The following is a 23013-nucleotide window of genomic DNA, read 5'->3' as shown; positions in this document are numbered from 1 at the left end:
CTAGATTTGACTCGTTTTAAATGTCAATAATGCAAATTATGTTCTTAAATTGCATATGTTATACATTTGGCATTTTTGATGCGTTTGTTGATAAATGATAGAAAAAGATAGAAAAAGGTGCAAAAAGGCCAAGGTGCAGCAGCCTCTGTTCGAGCTTATTCTTCCAGCGATTTTGAAGTCCAATCAGTGCTTAATGCATATCATTCTCTTTTTCTTCAAAAGAGCTTCGCGTGGATATCTCGCACGTCTCAATCGGAGTTCTGTGGAGAAAGTTATGGCTATTTTACAAACATTGCGCAGTGCAGTCAAAGCTGACGGGAATTTAGGCGGAAATTCACAGAAGAAAAGAAATTATTATATTGTGAACCCCAATCTCTCCTATTTCTTGAATGCCACGAAGTTATCAAAAAAAACAAACCTTTTTCCAACCTCTAAATCCCTATAAATACCTCTAACCTAATTCATAATCTCCATCTCAGAGCCTCCAATCCTTCCCCCTCTCTACACATTCATCCATCCATCCCATATTCCACACATAACCATCCATCTTCCATTGGAGCGGAGCTCTGCAGATCCAGGCAAGAGAAGACTGAAGATTGAAGATCGACCTTGGGTTTTATCTATTTCTTTCATGTCTCGTACTTTATTTGTAGTTTTTACTTGTCTATGAGTAGAACATCTTTTGTGGATTTTTTGGTGAAGATATTCAATTGATTATCTTTGTTAGCTCTTGCAGTTATTTGATTTATCCTTGTGCCTTTTATATTCAATTGATTAGCTACCTTTTGAATACATGTTAGAGTTGATTAGAGTACTCGGGAGAAGAAATAGTTGACTTGGAAAAGGGATAATTCACACTTTAATTCAATAGAACTCGGGAGAGTTGAGGTTTCATGTGAGGTCATTGGTCTTACAATCTTTTAGGAGTTAGGTCTAAGAATTAGAAGGGGACTTCAATTATTACACCTAATCTACGGATTTCTCACATCGGGAGGGGGTTTAATCTAGTTAAGTGACCGACTTAATAACTCTAGAGACCGTAATTCAAGGAAGTCAATTGTGTTTTAAATCCTTAAATTCTACTTTCTTACGCCTGCTTTATACCATTGTTTTTATGCTTCTTGTTATTTGTTTATTGATTTTCTGTCTAGTTTAATAAACTAAATCCAAAACCTCCGTGTCTCTAGATAGTATATGATGCTTAGTATATGGTAGTCAGTTGCAATCTTATTCCCTGTGTTCGATATCCCGGTACTGACCTTTAGCTATACTAGATCTACCCTGTATGCTTGCAGGTATTTTTAGTGCTAATAAATAGTGCATCAAGTACTCCCCCCGTCCCGCTTAAGATGACACGTTTTCCTTTTTAATCTGTCCCAACTAAGATGACACATTTCTTTTTTTGGTAACTTTATCTCTCCAATTAATACACTCAACCACTTTTTCTCATCCTATTAAAATATCCATCTTTCTTTATCTCTCTACTTTAATACTTACACCCACCTTCACTCTCTCCAATTAAATACTTTAACCAATAACTCCTAAAATCTCGTGCCGGCTAAGCAATGTGTCATCGTAGCTGGGACGGAGGGAGTACATGTTTACTTGTTACCATACTTTATTATTGATTATCTATATATGACCTGATTAATAAAATATTAGAATTATTATAAGTGGTGAAGTTTAGAGTCTCCAGACTTTAGCATTATTGCAGGTCCCTTGAACTAGATTAATTGTGATGGAACTGATTAAACAAATACTATTTCAAACCTGAGTAATTGTGATGGAACTGTGATGGAACTGATTAAACAAATACTTCCTCCGTCTCATCGAAGATGACCCACTTTCCTTTTTGGTTTGTCCCAATCAAGATGACTCATTACTTAAAATGAAAACACCTTTATCTCTACTTTATTCCCTCTCTCTACTTTACTCTCTCCTCTTACCACACAAAATATAATTGCATAAAATCCGGTGCCGCCCAAGAAAGGGGTCATCTTCCTTGGGACGAGGGAGTACTGTTTCAAACCTGAGTAATTGTGATGGAACTGATTAAACAAATACTATTTCAAACCTGAGTAATTGTGATGGAACTGTGATGGAACTGATTAAACAAATACTATTTCAAACCTGAGTAATTGTGATGGATCTGACTAAACAAATACTTCTTCCGTCCCTAAAGAGTATGCACTATTTCCTTTCTCGTCCGTCCCCAAAGAGTATAAACTTTCAATTTTGGAAACTCTCTTTTCTCTAATGAGTTGAGACTCATTCTCCACTAACAATACTTAAAAAACTTTCTCTATCTATCTCTCTCTTAATTTATCAATAATGCATTAAATTGAACTCAAAGTTCATACTCTTTGGAAACGGAGAGAGTATTTCAAAACCGATTAACTGTGATAAAACAGATTAAACAAATATTTCAAAACTGATTAATTGTGATAGAACTCTGCAAAAACCTTTGAAGATTCAACTCGTTTTTATTCTCGGAAATAAATGTAAATATGACAAAGTCTCCATATTTGCTTGGGAACAAGAACATTTGTTAACGGTGGAGTGGAGAGAGAATATACACATAGAGTTTGAGCCAAGTCAATGGATGTCCAAGTCTTCAATATTTTAATGTTGGTTTTTCAACTTTATGTCAACGTCCATTCTTATACTTCTTCCATCCTAAGGAAGAACCTCTTCCTTAGGCGGCACAAAATTTTATGTAGCTTTATTTTATGTATTAAATGGAGAAAATAAAATAAGAGAGAAAGAATAAAGTAGAAATAAAAGGTACTCCACCCGTCCCAGTTTAGAAGTCAGATTTAGTTCTGACACGAATTTTAGGAAATTATTGGAGTGTGTAATAATTGAAGTAAGGTAGTGGTTGTTGGAGTGTGTAATAATTGAAGTGAGTCAGTGGGAAGTGGGACCTATTTGACTTTTTGTATGTTTAGGATTTTATTTTGTTTCATTTTTATGAAAGTGATGACATTTGAATGTAAATTTGATGAACAAATTGGTTAAATTTTATGTCCAAATATGAAAAATTCTAAATGTGACTCTTAAACTGGGATGGACTTAAATGACAAAATGTGACTCTTAAACTGGGACGAAAGGAGTATTTCCATTTCAAGTAATGAGTCATTTTAATTGGGACAAACCAAAAAGAAAAGTGGATCATCTTCGATGGAACGAAGGGAGTAACTCTTTCTATTTTAAACATGTTCACTTATTATCACAATTATGAGAGCTAGAAGTAACAGAAACAACCATATATTAACAAATTCGAATATATACTTACCAGTCTCAACATGAATGTCTATACACATATACAGTGACAGATGCAGAAATATTTATCGATAGAGGCTGGAATTTCTAAATTTTGTTTTAAAATATACATTTGATTATTGTAGATAATTTGTTGAGGGCCAAGGCCAAGGCGGTCGGCGAGTCATCGCAGCCCGCTGTTGACCACACCCCTGGCCGGAGGAAGTGGATGGAGGATGAGTACGCCGGGGTGGCCAGGGGGTGGTTGGAGGTGTGCGACGATCCGCTGGTTGCGAACAACCAGCGGGTCGACAACATGTAGTCGAAGATCAGAGCTGCCTATAGGAGGCACTGCCCGCACGGGAAGGACTTCAGCAATGAGGAGGTCCGGAAGGGGTGGGAGCGTACCAGGGCCGCGGTGGGCCGTTTTGCGAATTTGTACGCCAACGCCCTCCGTCAGCTCAGTAGTGGGCAGAATGAGGATGACGCCCTGAGGATAGCCGCGAGTCAGTTCCCCTTGGAGGGGAGGTATAAGGAGTTCACCTTTTGGGAGTGCTTCTTGTTACTGAAGGACTCCGAGAAGTTCCGGGCGGGGTGTGTCGCTGGGTGGCCGAAGAAGTAGCGACTGAACTATAGCGGCGATTACAGCGGCAGCAGCGGCGGATCCCACGACCTCCCCCCGGATGTTGAGGAGTTTCCATCCCCTCATTCATTTGCTGGTCGCCCTCGCCCGGTTGGACAGAAGCGGGCACAACGGGCTGCTCGGGGGAGATCCCCCCTCTCGGCCCGATCGGTCCAGTCCTCCGCCCACCCACCCGCCCCACTCGAGTACACTCTCCATTCGCGTAACCAAACGCGCGAGCAGATGTTCAAGGTCTTCCAAGAGTGGAAGAACGCCACTGACCCCATTGAGAAGATGTTTCTTCACGAGATGCTGGAGAGCATGCGGGTCGATTTGGAAATCGCGAGGGCACGGCTAGCGGGTTCCGACGTGGCCTCAGATACCACGGGTGGCGGCGGCAGCGGTGGCGGCGGCGACGGCGAGGATACCAGCGACGGCGATGAGGAGTAGAGAGTGGCGGGGCTCGTGCGTGGAAGCCCTTTTTTTTTAAAAAAATTCATGTACTTTTTTTTTAAAATCTTTGTACTTTTTTAATGGAATGGATTATTTTTTCCTTATATGTCTCGTAAATTTAATTCCGTATTTTAATCGTAATTTTAATTCCATAAAATGTAGTATATTTTGAATTATTTTTATTGCGGCTGGCCTAAATCTGATGTGGCAGGTGGATTTTTTAGTGTTGCTGACGTGGCAGGGGAGAGAATGGCTGGCCTATGGCTGACCTAAGCACCATTGGAGATGCTCTTAAAGGCCATTAGCAATGGAAGGGCCCTCCCGGAGGGCCCTTCTTTTTTTATTATTTCCACATCATCAATTTTTAAGAGGGCCTATCTCCCCACAATGGAAGGGCCCTTCCATAGGGCCTTCCCATTTCCACTTCATTTCCACATCATCATTTATTTTGTTTTAATTTTGAAGCACTTTTATGTCTTAATTATATCGTCAAATTAAATAATTTTAAATGCAAAAAAAGGAGGTGTAGAGTGAAAAGAAAGTGTAAAGAAAAAAAAAAATCGAGAGAGGAGGTGTAGAGTGAAAAGAAAGTAGTCAAAGTGTTGGAAAGTGGAGGAATGGTGTGAAAGTGATGGGAAATGGAGATATATATAGAAACAAATAAAAAAATCAAAAAAAAAAATTAAAGCAAGGGCCGACCGATGGCCCTTCCTCCACAATGGAGGGCCGATCGGAAGGCCGTTCTCATCGGCCATGGCCGATCCATCGGCCATATGGGGGGAGGTGGGATGGGGCATGCATCGGCCCCTCCTCCACAATGAGGGGCCGATGGTGGCCGATGGGGAAGGCCCTCCCATCGGCCACCCATTGCTAATGCTTTAAAGTTTAATTAACTTTTCCAATGTTGATTAAATTTATTTATTTTATTTTTTTCTTCGATTTTTTTTGAAGTAATTCAATTTCAATATCGACTCTGTAATCATTGGGAAAATGAAAATTTATTGATATGGCTGGTTATCAATTTATAAATTTATCATTTTCAATGATTTTTGAGACGATAATGTAATTGAATTATCTTCAAAATAAATAAGAGATAAAAATTAATTAAACTATGAAGTCGGTTGTATAAATATTTAACTAAAGAACCTTTTAAATAAAAGTGCATCAGTACAAGGATCTAGTGAAACAAAATATTATAAAAAAACCTAGTGAAACAAACTCAATTAGTACAATAATTTAATGAAAAAAAATTGTAAAAGAATCTAATGAAATAAATTATATTTGAGGACCTTAAGATGTGTTTTGACCTTATACTTTTTAAAGATTTTGAAAACATAATTAGGAAAATAGTAGAATGTGATTCTTTAGAATATGATTTCATATAATATGATTTATGATAGATTACTTATAATAAGACACTCAAAATACACTTAAATAAGACTTAAATTTGGCACAATAAGGAGGAATTGACCTTGGGGTACACAATTGCCAAAGGAAGGATCCACTAAGGAAGCAACTTATTGATATGATAATTGTTTAATACTAATATCTCATTTTCTGGATAAAGTTGTACCCCTTGTTCCTTAGTGGATTGGCGTAAGATTAATCCATGCATCACTTATAGCAGAGCGAAGTTCTGCCTTGAGCCTATCAATTTCCTGATTCTTCAACGTATCAATCTCAAAATCCTTAGCACACTCATCCATAAATATCTCCATTTCCTTAATTTTTCTAATCAACATTTGACGTTTCTCAATTTTATTTTTCAAATTTTCAATCCTTTTAGTCTTATACATCACAAATTCAACCCACCCGTCCCGCGGTACAATCTCCAATTGCTTAGGCTTAAAATTTTGAAGTTGCCACAAATCCAGATATATTTTATCCATGCAAAGCTCCCATGTTTCCATATAAGCTAGAGGACAAAATCTATAGTTTATCACAAAGCTATCCAGTTCCTTAAATTCTGTTACCAACGTTAGAGCCTCGAATATCTTATCCTTCAAATCATCCAGTGTCGCCACAAACTTGCATCCTTCTATAAGAAGGCGCCATGATTTGCAGACACACTTACAGCTCATAACGCTGCTAGTCGGGAGTTCTGAGATGATCTCTATCCATATATCTAGCGGCAACAAATCAGTAATATCTCCTTCCAAAAAGTTGGCCATCTTCATCAAAACATGCAGGACAATTATCAGAAACTGTTCTTGTAATTCTAGTGAATCAATTAATAAAATATTCAAAATTTCAATGCTGTCACAATTATTTTCAAAATATTTAATCTCAAAATTGGGTTGAATAAAATTACGTGTGACACAAAGTCTTGAAAAACAAGAAATAAATGAAGAAAAAACCTCAGGCTGTGGTAAAGGCTGCTGTTCCAGATTGCCATTCTCTTCCTCCTTACTCATACTGTCATAAACCATAATCGGAAGAATCTATTTATATATAGGTATTGGACTAATAATTAATCATCAATATTTATAATAGGTATATATGGTGTATATCTGATGGATTTGTTTTGTCATTACATTTCACAATGATTTTGTTTTTACGTAATTAGGAAAGTATTTGGGAATGTGGTTTCATATAATATGATTTCATGCTAGATTATGTGTTCGGCCTATCATGGAAAGGTGTTAAGATTTTAAGTATGGATTATGTTAATCAATTTAATTCAAATAACTAATTGACATAATCATTTAATTATCGGATTGACGTAATAATTAAAGAAAGATTTTATTACTTAAGTTTTTGGTTGATAAAATAATTATTATTATTAAAATTTAATCAATAATTTTAAAATCACAATTAAGATTTGTTTGATAAGTTATTAATTGAGAACACGATGATAGTCATTATATTATTATGATTCTTAATTTTAGTAGTTACATTAAAATTATTTAAATAATATATTACATGACTTAATAATTAATAATGTTACTAAAATTATATAATTCAAATTATTTATAATTAATACAATTATTTATATTATTGTAATTATATAGTATATGATTCATAATTTCACTTTACATTGATGTAGACATATTATTGAGTTTCTCAAATGCCATGGTTATGCTTAAAAATTTGAAATCAACACAAGTCACAATATATATAGTGTTAAGTCGAGTGAATATATCAATCAAACCATATAATACATAACTATATTCAATAGTAAAAAATATCTATTGCACCATTCACTTATCCATATTATATTTCACAACCAATATCAAATAGTAACACATAACTATATCAGATTCACATCCATATATCTAAATATTCACTCAAGTCAATATATATCAATCAACCATATAATACAATGTTGATTCTCATATAACTAAAATTGTTACTCACATTGTTCATTGTTAATATTGATTCTAATTTGTTTAATTAATTCAAACTTAAAAATTAATATTTTAAAAGTATATTAATCTGTGGCGTGATACTAGTTTAATTAATTGTAAAGTCTATTTAATTTAATTAGCTGCAAAGTGTAATTATTTTAATTGCTCAGTAATTGGGTTGGTGTTTTGGGCCATTTTGTGTGTATAGCGTTTGGGCCATGAATATTATTTATTTGAGCTGCTGTGTGTTTGTATATTTTTTGGGCATTTATGTTAATTTTTATTGGGCTCTTTTTTTTGGAGTTTGTTGGATAATCTATTTCTAATATAATTATAATTAAATTCTTATGTTAATATTTTTGTTTTTTAAAAGATATTTCATTTTTTTTACTAATTTACGGAAAATTAAATTTGTAATTATATTTATATATTTCGGTCGTACTAATAATTATTTATTTTTTGTAGCCAATGTGGGTGGATCCATTGAAAGTCCTATTATCTTAACCGATGTTCGTGGTGAACATAATTCATGTATTTTGAATGAGATTAATTTCGTTTCTTCAACTTTAAATCGTCATGGAGGTGGAGTTTTTTTTATCACTCTTTCTTTTGAATGTAGTATCATTTATTTTATAAATGCATATAGAAATGCCACTTTTTTATGAAAGACTTTTATCTAACACATTTTAATATGTTGAAATACGTAAGTTTTTTAACTAATGTTTTAATCATATTATTATTTTTGTTTATGTAATTGAAAATGCATACAAGTATATAAGTGTTAATAATTACTTTTTTGTAGCCGACGTGTGATGAATCCGTTGAAAGTCGTATTATTATAAGTGATGTTGTTCGTGGTGAACAGAATTCCCATGTTGTGAACGAGAGTAATTTCGTTTCGTCGTCTTTGAATCGAGATGGAGGTATTTTTTTTCATCACTCTTTGTTTTGAATATAATTAACTTTGTAAAGTCCATATAATAAGGTACGATTATTTTTTTATTTTTAAATTATTGAAACATGTTTATATATATTTATATGTACTAAAGTTTTATTGTATAGTTCCTCTTTAATCCTTAGTAGCACATTTTCCATTATTTTTATATCTTATTAATTAACACATATTCTTAAATATATGCATCGTTATCTCCTCTTTATCCTCTGTTTTATTTTATTTTACTCTACTCATATCAGAAATTAAAATTGTATAAAATCATTTACCGTATATGAAATACTTCATTTAAAGTGGGATGAGAGAAGTATATTTCTCTTTTTGTTATTGTTTATAATGTTATGAATACTTATTTTAATCAACACATATTCTTAACTATAAACATCATTATATTTTCTTTGTCCTCTGTTTTTTCTTTTAATTCACTCATTTTAGAATTTATCGTCATTTTGAAAATCTTATGACCCTTGCATAGGACTTTGTGGTAATACTAGTATGTACAAATTCAACACAAATGTGTAAAGTCTTTTTGAAAATAATTTACAGGGAATACATGTAACATTAGCTGAACTTAATGTAAAACATATTGGGCTTCACGAAGTCCAATAGCCCACCGCCAACCACTAGCTGTAGATTGGATAAGAAGCCTCTACAGTAGAAATAGGCATTTAGGATTGACGCGAATTGTAATGCGTAATTGGTAAAGTAAAAAGGATAAAATGATTGAAATTGTATAATAAATGGTAGGACCCATAAATTATAAAGTAAAAAAAGGTTGTTATAAATGAATATAGACTATTTCTATGGGACGGATAAAAAAGAAAATATGGCTTATTTGTATCGGACGGACGGAGAGAATAGGAAATGAAATTGAGCCAAGTAAATGGACGTTTGAGTCATGAATAATCAACTTGCAAACGCGGGGGCTGGGGGGTTTGTCTTCTTCCATCCCTGTCACAAAAGAATGAGTATTTTAACATAGTGTGAGTTTTGATTGTTGTGTCATTTTCTTTAGAATATGGAATGGGTCATCAAAGTTGATAGACTATGACAAGAAGGAATTTTCTGCGAGCACCTCGTCAAAATTGTACTAGTGCAAAAAATTCTGCAAAAACCGTTGAAGATTCAACTCGTTTTTATTCGGAATAAAATGTAAAGTTGATAGACTATGACAAGAAGGAACTTTTTGCAAGCACCTCATCAAAATTGTACTAGTGCAAAAAATTCTGCAAAAACCTTTGAAGACTCAACTCGTTTTTATTCGGAATAAAATGTAAATACGACTAATCTTGTAGATATATTAAAAGACAACAGTAATTGTGGGTGCGAGTTGGCCTAATGGTAGACTAACATTTCAAAATTGAATTGGTGCAGATTTTGCAAACCTTTGAAGATTCAATATACATATTTCCACGTATTATACTAAACACTATAAATATCTCAACAAATGTGACTTGATCACAATTACGAGAGAAGTAACAAAAACAGACATTTGATACAAAACACAATATGTGACACAATACTAAATTGCACAAAATCGAAAGAACAACTTGATCACAAGACTCAACATGAGCATATATACATGTAAATTCTCAAAGTAAAATATCATCTTCCTCCATTGATTGGCAAAACAATATGATCCCTTCTGATGCTATCATATCCCACACTTGAGCTCACATCTCCCATTCCATCATGATCATTTGGTAGCAAATACTCCATCTCCTCTGTACTGTCCGCTTTATTTCGTTCCCATGGGTGCTTTCCTCCGAGTATAAGCCCTTGAAGCTCCATTGCTACCTCCTTCATATTCGGCCTATCTTCTCCCTTCACGTTCAAGCACTCTTTCGCTAGCTTACAAACCGCATATATTTGCTCCATATTTCCCAAACACGCAATTTTTTCATCAATTATTTTTACCAACAATTCTTGCTTGAGTACATAAAGGAAATAGTTGGATAAACTCTTCTCCTCTGCCGGCCTATCAAAACTCAATGCTCTCCGCCCCGTGACTAGCTCCAGCAGAACAACTCCAAAGCTGTAAACATCGCTCTTTTCTGTCAACTGGTTCGTCTGCATGTACTCGGGGTCAAGGTATCCCAAAGTTCCTAGCACCACAGTGGATAGCTGCGCGAGATCAATCGGAACCAGCTTTGATGCTCCAAAATCGGACACCTTTACAGTCAAAGTATGGTCCAAGAGGATGTTGTCCGACTTGACATCCCTATGAATGATCGGAGTAGAAGCTGAAGAGTGAAGATACGAGAGGACCTCAGCAGTGTCTATAGCGATCTTCAGACGCATGCTCCAATCAAGAGCACGCGCCTTAGCCTCATCGTGCAAGTGCGAAGAAAGGGTGCCGTTGCTAATGAACTCGTACACCAAAAGCGGAACATCCGTTTCCAAGCAACAACCAAGAAGCCTGACTACATTCCTGTGGTTGATCTGAGACAGAATAACAACCTCGTTGATGAACTGCTCGATTTGTGCGGGATCAACTCTTATAGACCTCTTGATCGCAACTGTTCTTCTGTCTGCTAGCACGCCTTTGTACACGGTGCCAAAGCCACCTCGACCAATGATCATACTGTTACTGAAGTTGCTCGTGGCCTTTTCTAGCTCGGATGAGCTGAAAATCTTCACCATCTCGGGTGAGGCTTCTCTCCTTGCCAGTTTCTCCTGCAACATATGTCCGCCGTTTTGGAGAAAGAAGCGCTGCTTCTTCTTTTTCTGCGATCTTCTCTTGAGTTCCATGAAGAGTATGTTCACAGCCAGTAGCAGAACAATAATCCCGGAGGCAACTCCTGTTTAATTGCTTGTTTGTTACTTAAATTTAAAGGAGTATATATATGTTTGAAGAATCCAAAAATGTTTAATTACCAATGAAGATAAAGGCAATCATCATATTCTGCTTCTTTGAGGAAAGCTTGCAGCCATCAACACCTTGTCCATTGCCAATGTAATGTTTGGGACAAGAACATGTGTAAGTCCCTTGTGTATTATTGCAGTACTCATTCTTGGTGCAATCGTTTAGAGTCTTATTTTTGCATTCATCAATATCTGCAAAACAGACATAACAAACAAGGAGAATTACTCCCTCCGTCCCCCATTAAGAGTCACATTTTTCCATTTCGGTCCGTCCCCAATTAAGAGTCACACTTCATTTTTACCATAAATGGTAGTAGGTCTCACATTCCACTAACTCACTTCACTCACATTTTATTATAAAACCAATATAAAAAAGTGGGTCCCACACTCCACTAACTTTTTCAACCAACTTTTCTTTACATTTCTTAAAACCCGTGTCCGGTCAAACGGTAACTGCTAATGGGGGACGGAGGGAGTAAAAGACAAAGGAGTATTTGCGTGCAAAAGTAAAGTTACAAGTAATACCTTTACATCCATGAGTTAGATAAGGATTTCCTTCAAACCCATGCTCGCAACGACAACGATATCCCTCACTGTTTTTCGGTTCGTAGCACTCAGAGTTTGCACTGACGCAGGCATAGCCGGTGGCGTTGCTCTTGGCCTCCTGGCACGTGCCGTTCCCGATGGCCCAATCAACCACCATAGGAAGAGTTTCAACGAGTGACAGGTTTGTGAGATTATCCTTTGAGAAGTTGAAGGCAGAGTCCTCAACAACAAAAGCATAACCACATCTGCTGAAGCCTGAAACATCGGTGTGATTGGAAAAACTGTGGACCTCAACATCCACGCTCCGCACATTCTGAGGGATGGAAGTCTGGCAACAGCCCAATCCGGAACACTCCCCTTCCGTCAGATCAGCCGCGGAATTGCACGTGGCCATGCAGCCCGTCGTGAAGTTACGGCCGAGCCTTTTCCCTGAAACGTAGGCGTAGGCATCGCACCCCACAATTGTGAACTTATTTGCAGTATTATTCACCGTGAATGAAGAGAGGCGTATCCACGGGGAGTTTTTGTAAGAACTCGATCCGTTGCGGTAGTAACAATCATTGGCTATGTACTGCATCACTCTCATCTGGCCGTCGAGGGATATATCTGTGATTTCGATGCCGCCTTCTCCCAAGAATAGCTTGGGAGGAACGAAAGATGTGTGGTTGCAAGTGACCTCGAATGCTTTATCGAGGTAGCATTCTTGTGTGGTGCCGAAAGGGAAGGGGATGCGTACGTGGCCGCAACTGTCGTTGCAGCTTGGCTTAGCTATGGCGAAATTATCATACGAGTATGATGAAACAACTAGTGTTGGTGAGAAGGAGGCCAATATGAAGATGAGCATTACTAGAATTGGTGCACGCATATTGAGTTTTTCTAAAGCCATTGCAATGCTTGTTACTACTAATAAACAACAAAATGAATATATATAAAAACTAATGATTTCGAAGTCAAGTTAATGGAGTCTTCGCCTCACTTTTTCCACATACTAATTTTTATTATAATTAATTAATTTCAACTTTATTTGATTTACAGTGGTAGTAATTCATAGCCTCATTTAAATCATATTTTAAGTCTCATAACTTCAGAAACTAAAATATAAAATAAATTATTAAAATTAAAATTAATATGGTAAAATCAAATACTGATATAACGATAAAACGACATTGTCAGACTATCCTATTTGATTTTGTTATATCAATTTCAATTTTGACTATTACGATATAGTAATTGAGAAAAAAAATAAAAAAATCATAATTTTTTATTCAAATTTCAAAAGTTACAGAACTGACCCAAAATCAGCAAAAAAAATTATGATTTCATATTTCATTTCTTTTCCCTTAAAACCTTCCAAAATAGTAGCTTCAGATAAAATTCCAATTGTTTGGTTGATCCAATTAATATTAGTCTTCATTTTGATGGGAACTGGTGGTCCAAAAAACTTACATAAATATTTCAAGTTGCAATCAGGGGTAATTTTATTTATTACACTATTGTTTCTCTTAATTATAGCACAAAATGATTAAAATAATTGCTATTTTATCACATGCCCTTGATTTTGCAGTCTCCAACTACTTTGTCCGTCTAAGTCACAAATTTAATCATATTCTTAATGTATTAAAAATAATTAATACTCATTCCATTTCTTCATAGTTGAGTCATTTTTTCATTTTGGAAAGTTTCTTCATAGTTGAGTCATTTCCATATATGGTCTTTTTTCTCCCTTGCTTTATTCTCTTTACTTTATTCTCTTTATACTTTATTCTCTCTACCTTTTCCTCTCTCTTACTTTTTTTATCTATTTATTTAACACACCCAACATTTCTTTCTAAAACTCCGTGTCCAAAAATTCCGCCCCAACTATGGCGAAACGGAGGGAGTAGTAAACATATATTAAACGAGTGTGATGCTTTGGTGAATTTGTTAATATGTAGAGTGATATTTAAGTGTGAATGGGATAATTTGAAGATTCTTTGGTGGTATCTGATGCTAACGTTTGAGATGGAGAAAAAATATTTATTCTTACATATGACAATTTTGATGCAAAATTAACATGCAAATTTTGAAAGGCCAAAAAGGGACGATGTCATCCGACAAAAATCTAAAGACGATGTCATCCGACAAAAATCAAAATACTAGACTGATAGACACATGTGTATATTTCGAAGAAATTTCATATTAATCTTCAATTGTACTGGTTCAACATTCTGGAAACACCTTTGAAGATTCAACTCGTTTTTATTCAGAATAAAATGTAAATACGACAGATTTTGACCAAGCTAATATAAAGTCCCCACATTTGCTGGGAACATTTAGGGGCTGTTCAGTTTGCAAGATTGTATCCCGAGATTAAATATATAGTGTGTCTGGTTCATGAGATTGAATCCCACAACTCAATCCTAGATGGATAATCATGTGATAATTAGTCATAACCAACCCCCTCCAACTAATAATCTCACAACTTAATCCTAGATTGTATCTTGGTACTATTTTATCTAGCAAACCGAACACTACTTTAATATATTGATAGACGATATGTTTGAGTTGGCCTAGTGGTAATGCACGACGTCAATTTTATAAACATCCCAACAAATTAATAAGTCATGTTCACTTATTAGCACAGTTACGAAAGCTAGAAGTAACAGGAACAACCATATACTATATATTAACTAAAATTCGAACAAATACTTTGATACAAAATGATACAATTCTTTGCATTAAATCGATAGAACAACTTAATCACAAAACTCACCATGAATATACACATATATAAATACTGAAAGTAAATTATATATCATCTTCCTCCATTGATTGGCAAAACAATATGATCCCTGCATATACTATCATATCCCACACCACTTGTTCCGTCATGATCATTCGGAATCAAAGACTTCATCTCTTCTTCATCATCTACATTTGTTGCCCACGAGTGCTTCTCTCTTAGTATTAGCCCTTCGAGCTCCATTGCCACCTCCTTCATACTAGGCCTATCTTCTCCCTTCACGTTCAAGCACTCTTTCGCTAGCTTACAAACTGCATTTATTTGGTCCATATTTCTCAAACCTACAATTTTTTCATCAATAATTTTTACCAACAAATCATGCTTGGGTACATAAAGAAAATAGTTAGATAAACTCTTCTCCTCTATCGGCCTATCAAAACTCAATGCTTTACTCCCCGCGACTAGCTCCAGCAAGACAACTCCAAAGCTGTAAACATCGCTCTTTTCTGTCAACTGGTTTGTCAGCATGTACTCGGGATCCAGGTATCCCAAAGTTCCTAGCACCACAGTGGATAGCTGTGCGAGATCAATTGGATCCGACACCTTCACGGTCAAAGTATGGTCTAAGAGGATGTTGTCCGACTTGACATCCCTATGTATGATCGGAGTAGAAGCTGAAGAGTGCAGATACGAGAGCACCCCTGCAGTTTCTGAAGCGATCTTCAGACGCGTGCTCCAATCAAGAGCACGCGCCTTAGCCTCATCGTGCAGATGGGAAGAAAGGGTGCCGTTGCTAATGAACTCGTACACTAAAAGTGGGACATCTTTTTCTAGGCAACAACCAAGAAGCCTGACAACATTCCCATGGTTGATCTGAGACAGCACAACAACCTCGTTAATGAACTGCTCGATTTGTGTGGGATCGACTCTTGTAGACCTCTTGATGGCAACTGTTCTTGCATCCGCTAAAACGCCTTTGTACACGGTCCAAAGCCGCCTCGGCCAATGATCATGCTGTTGTGGAAGCTGTTGGTGGCCTTTTCTAGCTCGGATGAGGTGAAAATGGTGACCATATCCGGTGAGGCTTCTCTGGTAGCGAGCTTCTCTTGCAACAAATGGCCGCCGTTTTGGAGAAAGAATTCCCGCTTCATATTTTATTATGTGATCTTCTCTTGAGGTCCAAGTAGAGGAGGATGATGCCAAGTAGTAGACAAATGACCCCAATGATAACTCCTGATTATTAATTTTAAGAAGCCAAAATTAGGAATATGATTGTAAATACTCCCTCCATCCCTGATTAATTGTCACTCTTTTCCATTTCGGTCCATCCCTCAATAATTGTCACACTTCATATTTACCATAAATGGTAAGTAGGTCACAAATTCTACTAACTCACTTCACTCATATTTTATTATAAAACCAATATAAACAAATGAATCTCACATCCCACTAACTTTTTCAAAGAGTGACAATTAGTCGGGGATGGAGGGAGTATAAAACATGATTAATATGAAACTTGAACACGTCGTCCTCCTCGCCCGGGCCCCGCCCGTCGCTCACGGAGGTCATCACCAAGTTGTCCATATCCTCATCCTCGTCCTCGGCCTCGGCCCAGGGGGAAGAGAGGATTTGGCAATGGACGCATTCGATGTTAACGAACGTGACCTTAATGCCGTGTTTGGCGATTTGGCGAGCCAATTTCATGAGCGGCTTCACGTGGCCTTGAGCCGGAAACGGCACAGCCAAAACATGAGGCTTTTTATTGCATTTGGTTACGGCCATTTTTTTTTAAAATTTGATTTTAGTGATTCTAGTTTAATTAGTTTCATTGGTATTTATAGAGGATTTATTTGTGTATTGTTACATTGGCCACTTTGATTAATTCACACTATGTTTGTGGTGAGAGTGAGTGAGTGACTGCATTTGTAGTTGAATTTGTTGTGGATGGAATTATCGTATGATCAATATTAATAGGTTAAACACTAAATACAAGAAATATTGAAACGTCCAAATGAAAGCTTTTCTTCGAAAAAATTCTCACATTTAATATTTAAAGTAAAATAAATACAATAAAGATTCATTTTTTGTACTTTTTCGAAATTGAATGCCGTATTGTTTTAGGCTATAATGATTTAATTTTTCCTTTTCCTATATCTGATTATTCACAAAGGAGAAGATTACTCCCTTTACCACAAGCATAAGCACATCCAATCACGATCCTATAATAAGAACCAGAGGTTATAGTTATGTGATTTTAGTTTTCATTTCATTTCTTTAATTATGTTTTAATATTATTTGTAATTTAATTTTTGCTATCTTTAATTGTTTAATGAAATAATTGTATCTTATTTTATTCATAAAGATGCAAGTAGTGAAGATTAACACATAAACAGTGCAAGTGTTTTCCTCCACAGCAGGATTTCATTTATTAGTAAGGGAACGATTGGAATCTTTCGTTATATTTTATGCAGAATTGTAACACTAGCCAGTTTGAGTATCGAAAACTATAAATCAGATGGTGACAAAAGTATTGGCAGTTTGTTGGTTTATTAGTCCAATTAGAATGTGATATGTGTATGTTTAGTAAATTAACTTTACTTAGGCATCGTCGTCATCACCTCTTGCTATTTAATCAAATGATTTTATTGCCTTTTGTCCCACTTTTAGTGTCCAATCCTGTCTTCCATTTTCAATTCCTTAATAGTAAATTTTTTTACCACAACTAGAGTAAAATTACATTACATCTTTGTATAAAACATCACGTCCAAGAAATCTAAAGTAATGCATTATAAATTCAAAGTGATGGAGACAGATAAAAAGTAATTAAAGTATTGTTAATGGAGAATGAGTCTCATTTCATTAGATAGAAATATATTTCTAAAATTAGATAATGCATATTCATGTGGGACGGACTTTCAAAAAAAAAGAAATGCATATTTTTATGTGAAACGGAAGAAGTGTACGTGAGCAATGAAATTGGATTAATTTGGAGCAAGTTTGCATGGTTGAGAAAATGTGAACATGTAATCCCATGGGCCACTTGAAGTAACTAAGAATGATATGTAATCCACTCAGATATATGGGCCGCTTACTAGAACTGGCCCAACAACATTGATTAGACTAATGGGCTCTTGGTCGCTGCCTGCTCCGTAACATAAACTCCATCCGTTCCATATTAATTGAGTCATTTTTCTTCTTCGGATGTTCCAATATAACAGAGTAATTTATATATTTTAGCAAAAAGCAATACACTCTCTGTCTTATACGTTTCCATCTTTCTTAATTTATTCTCTCTTACTTTTATTCTTCTCATTTCACATATTAAATATTTATTTTTTGATCTCTGTGCCGGGAAGATATGTCTTTATTAATATAGAACACAAGAAGAAGTACTCTTGAATTTGTATCTATAAGTTGTTCATAAAAAAATAGTTTAAACTAGGTCAAATTTGATTATTTGTAACTATAATTTGTTCATCTAAATTTTAATAATATAGACATTTGCTAGTTTCTCAAATAAATTAACTTTACCAATGTCAACTCTCATGGTTTATATGAAATTGACTCTTCGGTCGTAATAGCATTGTTTGAACAAAACCAAAGCTTTTTTCAAATTTGTGAGTAAAAAGATATAATATAAAGAATATTATTTTAAGTTTGGATTTAGGATAAATAATTAGAGTAAAATTATATTTGATGTGACATATATATAAAAATAGTTTTGAATTTTGGGTAAATGGTTGGAGATGTTCTTTCGTGTATATGATCGAATATTTTGTAATACTAATTAGAATTAAACAAATATGAGTGATGGTGCTATATTAATAATAATATAGTACATATAATCGAAACAACACTAGATCTTATAAAATTTGTGCCTCTTTCTTTAGGCATATTTTATTGGACTAACAAATTATTATTAATTACTACTATTCTTATTTTTAATTATATAGCAGACTATTGTACACGAATCAAATTTAATACTAATAAAAATCTATTGTTGAGGGTTTACATCACAATGTTAATAAAAGACTACACCAAATTATACTTGATCTAATTCTACACAATGTGGGCCTCAAAATTGATAATTTCCATACATAAGACATCTTTCAGAATTGCATAATAGAGTATTTTTTTTCCAATTCCAACGTACATTTGACAAAGTATACAAGTATACTAAATTACACCAAATGGGAAAAAACAACTTAATTATTCACCATAAGATTCAAAATAAATATACATACTTAATTAATATTAAACTACTCAAACAGTATTATCTTCCTCCATCCATTGGCAAAAGAATATGATCCCTAGAGATGCTATCATAACCAACACTTGAGTTCATATCACCATTTCCAAAGTGACTCATTCCATCCTCAATTCTTATCAAAGACTCCATCTCTTCTTCATCGTGTACATTAATCCGTGCCCACGAGTGCTTCCCTCCGAGGATTAGCCCTTCGAGCTCCATCGCTACCTCCTTCATACTAGGCCTATCCTCACCTCTCACGTTCAAACACTCTTTTGCTAGTTTAGAAACGGCAGATATTTGCTCCATATTTTCCAACCCCATAATATTTTCATCAAGAATTTCAAACAAGAGGTCTTGTTTGAGTACATAAAGGAAATAATTAGCCAGACTCTTCTCCTCTATCGGCCTATCAAAACTCAATGCTTTCCGCCCTGTAACTAGCTCCAACAGAACAACTCCAAAGCTATAAACATCGCTCTTCTCTGTCAATTGGTTTGTTTGCATGTATTCAGGATCAAGGTATCCAAAAGTCCCTTGCACCATTGTGGATAGCTCTGTGAGATCAATGGGAACCAACCTTGAGGCTCCAAAATCCGACACCTTTGCTGTGAAAGTATTGTCTAAAAGGATGTTGTCCGGCTTGACATCCCTATGTATGATGGGAGTAGAAGCCGAAGAGTGGAGATACGAAAGCACCCCTGCAGTTTCTGTAGCGATCTTAAGACGTGTGTTCCAATCAAGAGCGCGCGCCTTAGCCCCATTGTGGAGATGTGAAGAAAGGGTGCCGTTGTTGATGTACTCGTATACCAGAAGGGGGACATCGGTCTCTAGACAACAACCAAGCAACGTAACTACATTCCTGTGGTTGATCTGAGACAGGACAACAACCTCGTTGATGAACTGCTCGATTTGTGTGGGATCGACTCTTATAGATCTCTTGATTGCAACGGTCCTTCTGTCCGGTAGCACTCCTTTGTACACGGTGCCAAAGCCACCTCGACCAAGGATCATACTGTCGTGGAAGTTGTTTGTCGCCTTTTGTAGCTCGGATGAGCTGAAAATGGTGACCATATCCTGCGAAGCTTCTCTCGCAGCGAGTTTTTCTCGCAACATATGGCCACCGTTTTGGAGAAAGAATTTATGCTTCATCTTAGCCTGTGATCTTCTCTTGCGAACCAGATAGAGGATGATGCCAAGTAGTAAAATAAAGATCCCAGAGCCAACCCCTGTTTGTTTGATTATTTTAAGAAGCCCAAGTTTGAATATGATCAGAAAATAACTATAAATAAAAACAAGAATATTTACCAATCAAGACAGGAGTAATCTTGGTATCCTCGGGTGGCGGCGGCGGCTTCTCCTTGCAGCCATCGTCACCCATTCCATCACCATCGTAATTCTTGGGGCAAGTACATGTATAACTGCCTATTGTATTAGTGCAAGTTGCATTCTTGTTGCAATTATGTAGAGTCTCATTTAAACATTCATCAATATCTGCAAACATATATAGTGGTACTATTAGTTCAACATATCATGAATAATACTATTCCCTCCGTTCCACAGTAATGGAGGCGTTTATTTTCGGCACGGAGATTAAGAAAAATAGTGTTAGGTGAGTTAATTAAAGAGAGAATAAAGTGGAAAAAGAAAAAAGGTAGAGGGATGAAGAGAGAAAAAAAGTAAGAGAGAGTAAAGTAGGTGTGGTAAAATGTGTTGACTTTTACTAAAAAGTAAAATGACTCTATTACTATGGAACGTATCGAAATGGCAAAATGACTCTAACTGGCACATCGTGCGTGTCGGGTCGTTATCGTGTCGACACGATAACGACACGAACACGATAACAGCAAGCACGACCACGACCCGTTAAGAAAACCTCAAACACGAACACGAACACGACCCGCTACCCTCAGACACGAACATGACACGAACTCATTAACGACACGAACCACTTCGGGTCAACACGACACGATAACAACATGTATTGAAAAATGAGGTTGTAAGAGTCATTCAATAAATATTGAAAAATGAAAATAATAAGAATTTATAACATTAAAATATTATTTGTTAACGGATAACACGAACACGCATTGTTAACGGATAACACGAACCCAACATGAAATTTTCGTGTCCTTAATGGGTCGACCCGATAAGGACACGAACTCAATAAGCTCTGACCAAACCCATTAATTTCGTGCCGGTTTGTGTCGTGTCAAAAATTGCCAGCTCTAATTACTATGGAACAGAGGGAGTAGTAATTTATTAATACAGATGAAGAGAAAGTAAAGTAACAGTAATACCGATACATCCTTGAGGCAGATAAGGATTTCCTTCGAATTCGTCCCTGCAACGACAGCGGTACCCATAGCCGTTTGTGGGTTTGTAGCATTCAGAGTTTGCACTCTTGCAAGCATAGCTGCTGGCGTCACTCTCTGCCTCCTCGCACGTGCCATTCCCGATGGCCCAATCAACCACCATAGGAAGGCTTGTAACGTTTTCCAAATTTGTGAGACTATCCTTTGAAAACTTGAAGGCAGAGTCCTCAGCAACAAAAGCATAACCACATCTCTTGACGTCTGAAACACTGGTATAATTGGAATAGCTGTTGACCTCGACTTGGATCTTCCACACATCTTTGGGGATTGGCGTCTGGCAGCACCCCACGCCCGCGCACTCCCCCTCCGTCAGATCATCCTCGGAACTGCACATGGCGATGCAACCCGTGGTGAAGTCGCGGCCGAGCCTATTCCCCGAGACAAAGGCGTAGGCATCGCACCCCACGATGGTGAACTTATTCGCGGTATTACTCACGCTGAAGTAGAGATCGGTCAGCGTTATCCACGTGGTGAAGTTGGAAGATCGTACGCCATTGCTGTCGTAGCAATCGTACGCTATGGGCTGCAGCAGCGTCATCTGCCCGTCCAGGGATATCCCCGTGATTTCGATATGCGTATTCCACCAGAAGAGCTTCGGAGGATCGAAAGATGTGCGGTTGCAAGTCACCCAGAATTGTATGGAGAGGTAGCATTCTTGTGTGGTGCCGAAAGGGAAGGGGATTTGTGTGTCTCCGCAGGTATCGTCGCAGTTTGGATTAGGCAAAGCTATGGGAAAATTGTAGTGAGATGATGAAAATACTAGTGTTGATGACAACATGAAGATGATGATCAATGTCTGCATCATGTTTGTTTTGTTTCACAAACACTATGAACATTTATATATGCAAAAGTTAGACATAATTTTTGAGCTAAGTCAATGAGCGTCCGAGTCTTCGATAATACACTTGCACTCTATTTAATCATAATGTAAATATCGTATATACGAAATCATCAATACAAATCTAAGTTTATTTTCTTTAGGTAGGATTAAATTGGAGATGTGGACACAACTAGGGGTGAGCAAATAACCGAAAACCGAATATCCGAACCGAACCAAACCGAAATTTTGAAATTCGGTTCGGTTTTAAAAATACAAAAATTTCGGTTTTTCGGTTCGGTTCGGTTTGGGCGAAAAAAAAAACGAAAAACGAATTATATTTTGAATATATTATTATATATTTTTATCCTATTAATTTAGTATATTATATCATATATATAATATATATTCTTCTAATATATTTTTATATATATTATATTAATTTTATCTTATATATATTTATATTCTATTAGTATATATATAAAATAAAATAAATTAGATATATTAAAATATACTATTTTATTTCGGTTTTTCGGTTTTGTTTTGAAATTTCAGTTTTTTCGGTTTGGTTCGGTATTTTAAGTTCGGTTTTCGGTTTTTCGGTTCGGTTCAGTTTCAATTTTAGCCTAAATTTGGTTTTTCGGGTTCGGTTCGATTTGGGCGAAAAATCAAACCGAAACCCGAATGCACACCCCTAGACACAACTACAAAGGCAATGGAAGCATTTTCATTTGCAAAGCTGGGAAAATCACTAAATAAAAAAAATTAAATTTACTTATAAGCGCCGCCAGTGGATTTAATTAA

The 23013-nt window shown here is 36.1% G+C and overlaps 2 protein-coding genes across 2 annotated transcripts; both read right to left on the bottom strand.

Annotated features, from left to right (window-relative positions):
- Positions 1-10111: 10111 nt before the first annotated feature.
- LOC125212985 (wall-associated receptor kinase 2-like) lies at positions 10112-12933 on the bottom strand. Its single transcript, XM_048113308.2, has 3 exons — positions 12026-12933; positions 11513-11692; positions 10112-11436 (listed from the first exon to the last, which is right to left on the bottom strand). Exons 1-3 carry the CDS (start codon positions 12930-12932, stop codon positions 10241-10243), a joined length of 2283 nt encoding a protein of 760 aa, XP_047969265.2. The 5' UTR covers position 12933; the 3' UTR covers positions 10112-10240.
- Positions 12934-18905: 5972 nt separating this feature from the next.
- LOC125216130 (wall-associated receptor kinase 2-like) lies at positions 18906-22194 on the bottom strand. The gene is made up of 3 exons (XM_089069373.1): positions 21318-22194; positions 20326-20511; positions 18906-20246 (listed from the first exon to the last, which is right to left on the bottom strand). Exons 1-3 carry the CDS (start codon positions 22192-22194, stop codon positions 19042-19044), a joined length of 2268 nt encoding a protein of 755 aa, XP_088925499.1. The 3' UTR covers positions 18906-19041.
- Between the last annotated feature and the right edge of the window lie 819 nt (positions 22195-23013).

This window comes from Salvia hispanica, chromosome 3 (genome assembly GCF_029641045.1).
Source record: "Salvia hispanica isolate PSC_SH4W2 chromosome 3, Shi_PSC_v1, whole genome shotgun sequence".
NCBI lineage: Eukaryota > Viridiplantae > Streptophyta > Magnoliopsida > Lamiales > Lamiaceae > Salvia > Salvia hispanica.
The sequence above is the reverse complement of the archived record's forward strand: the minus strand, read 5'-3'. Positions and strand labels throughout refer to the sequence as shown.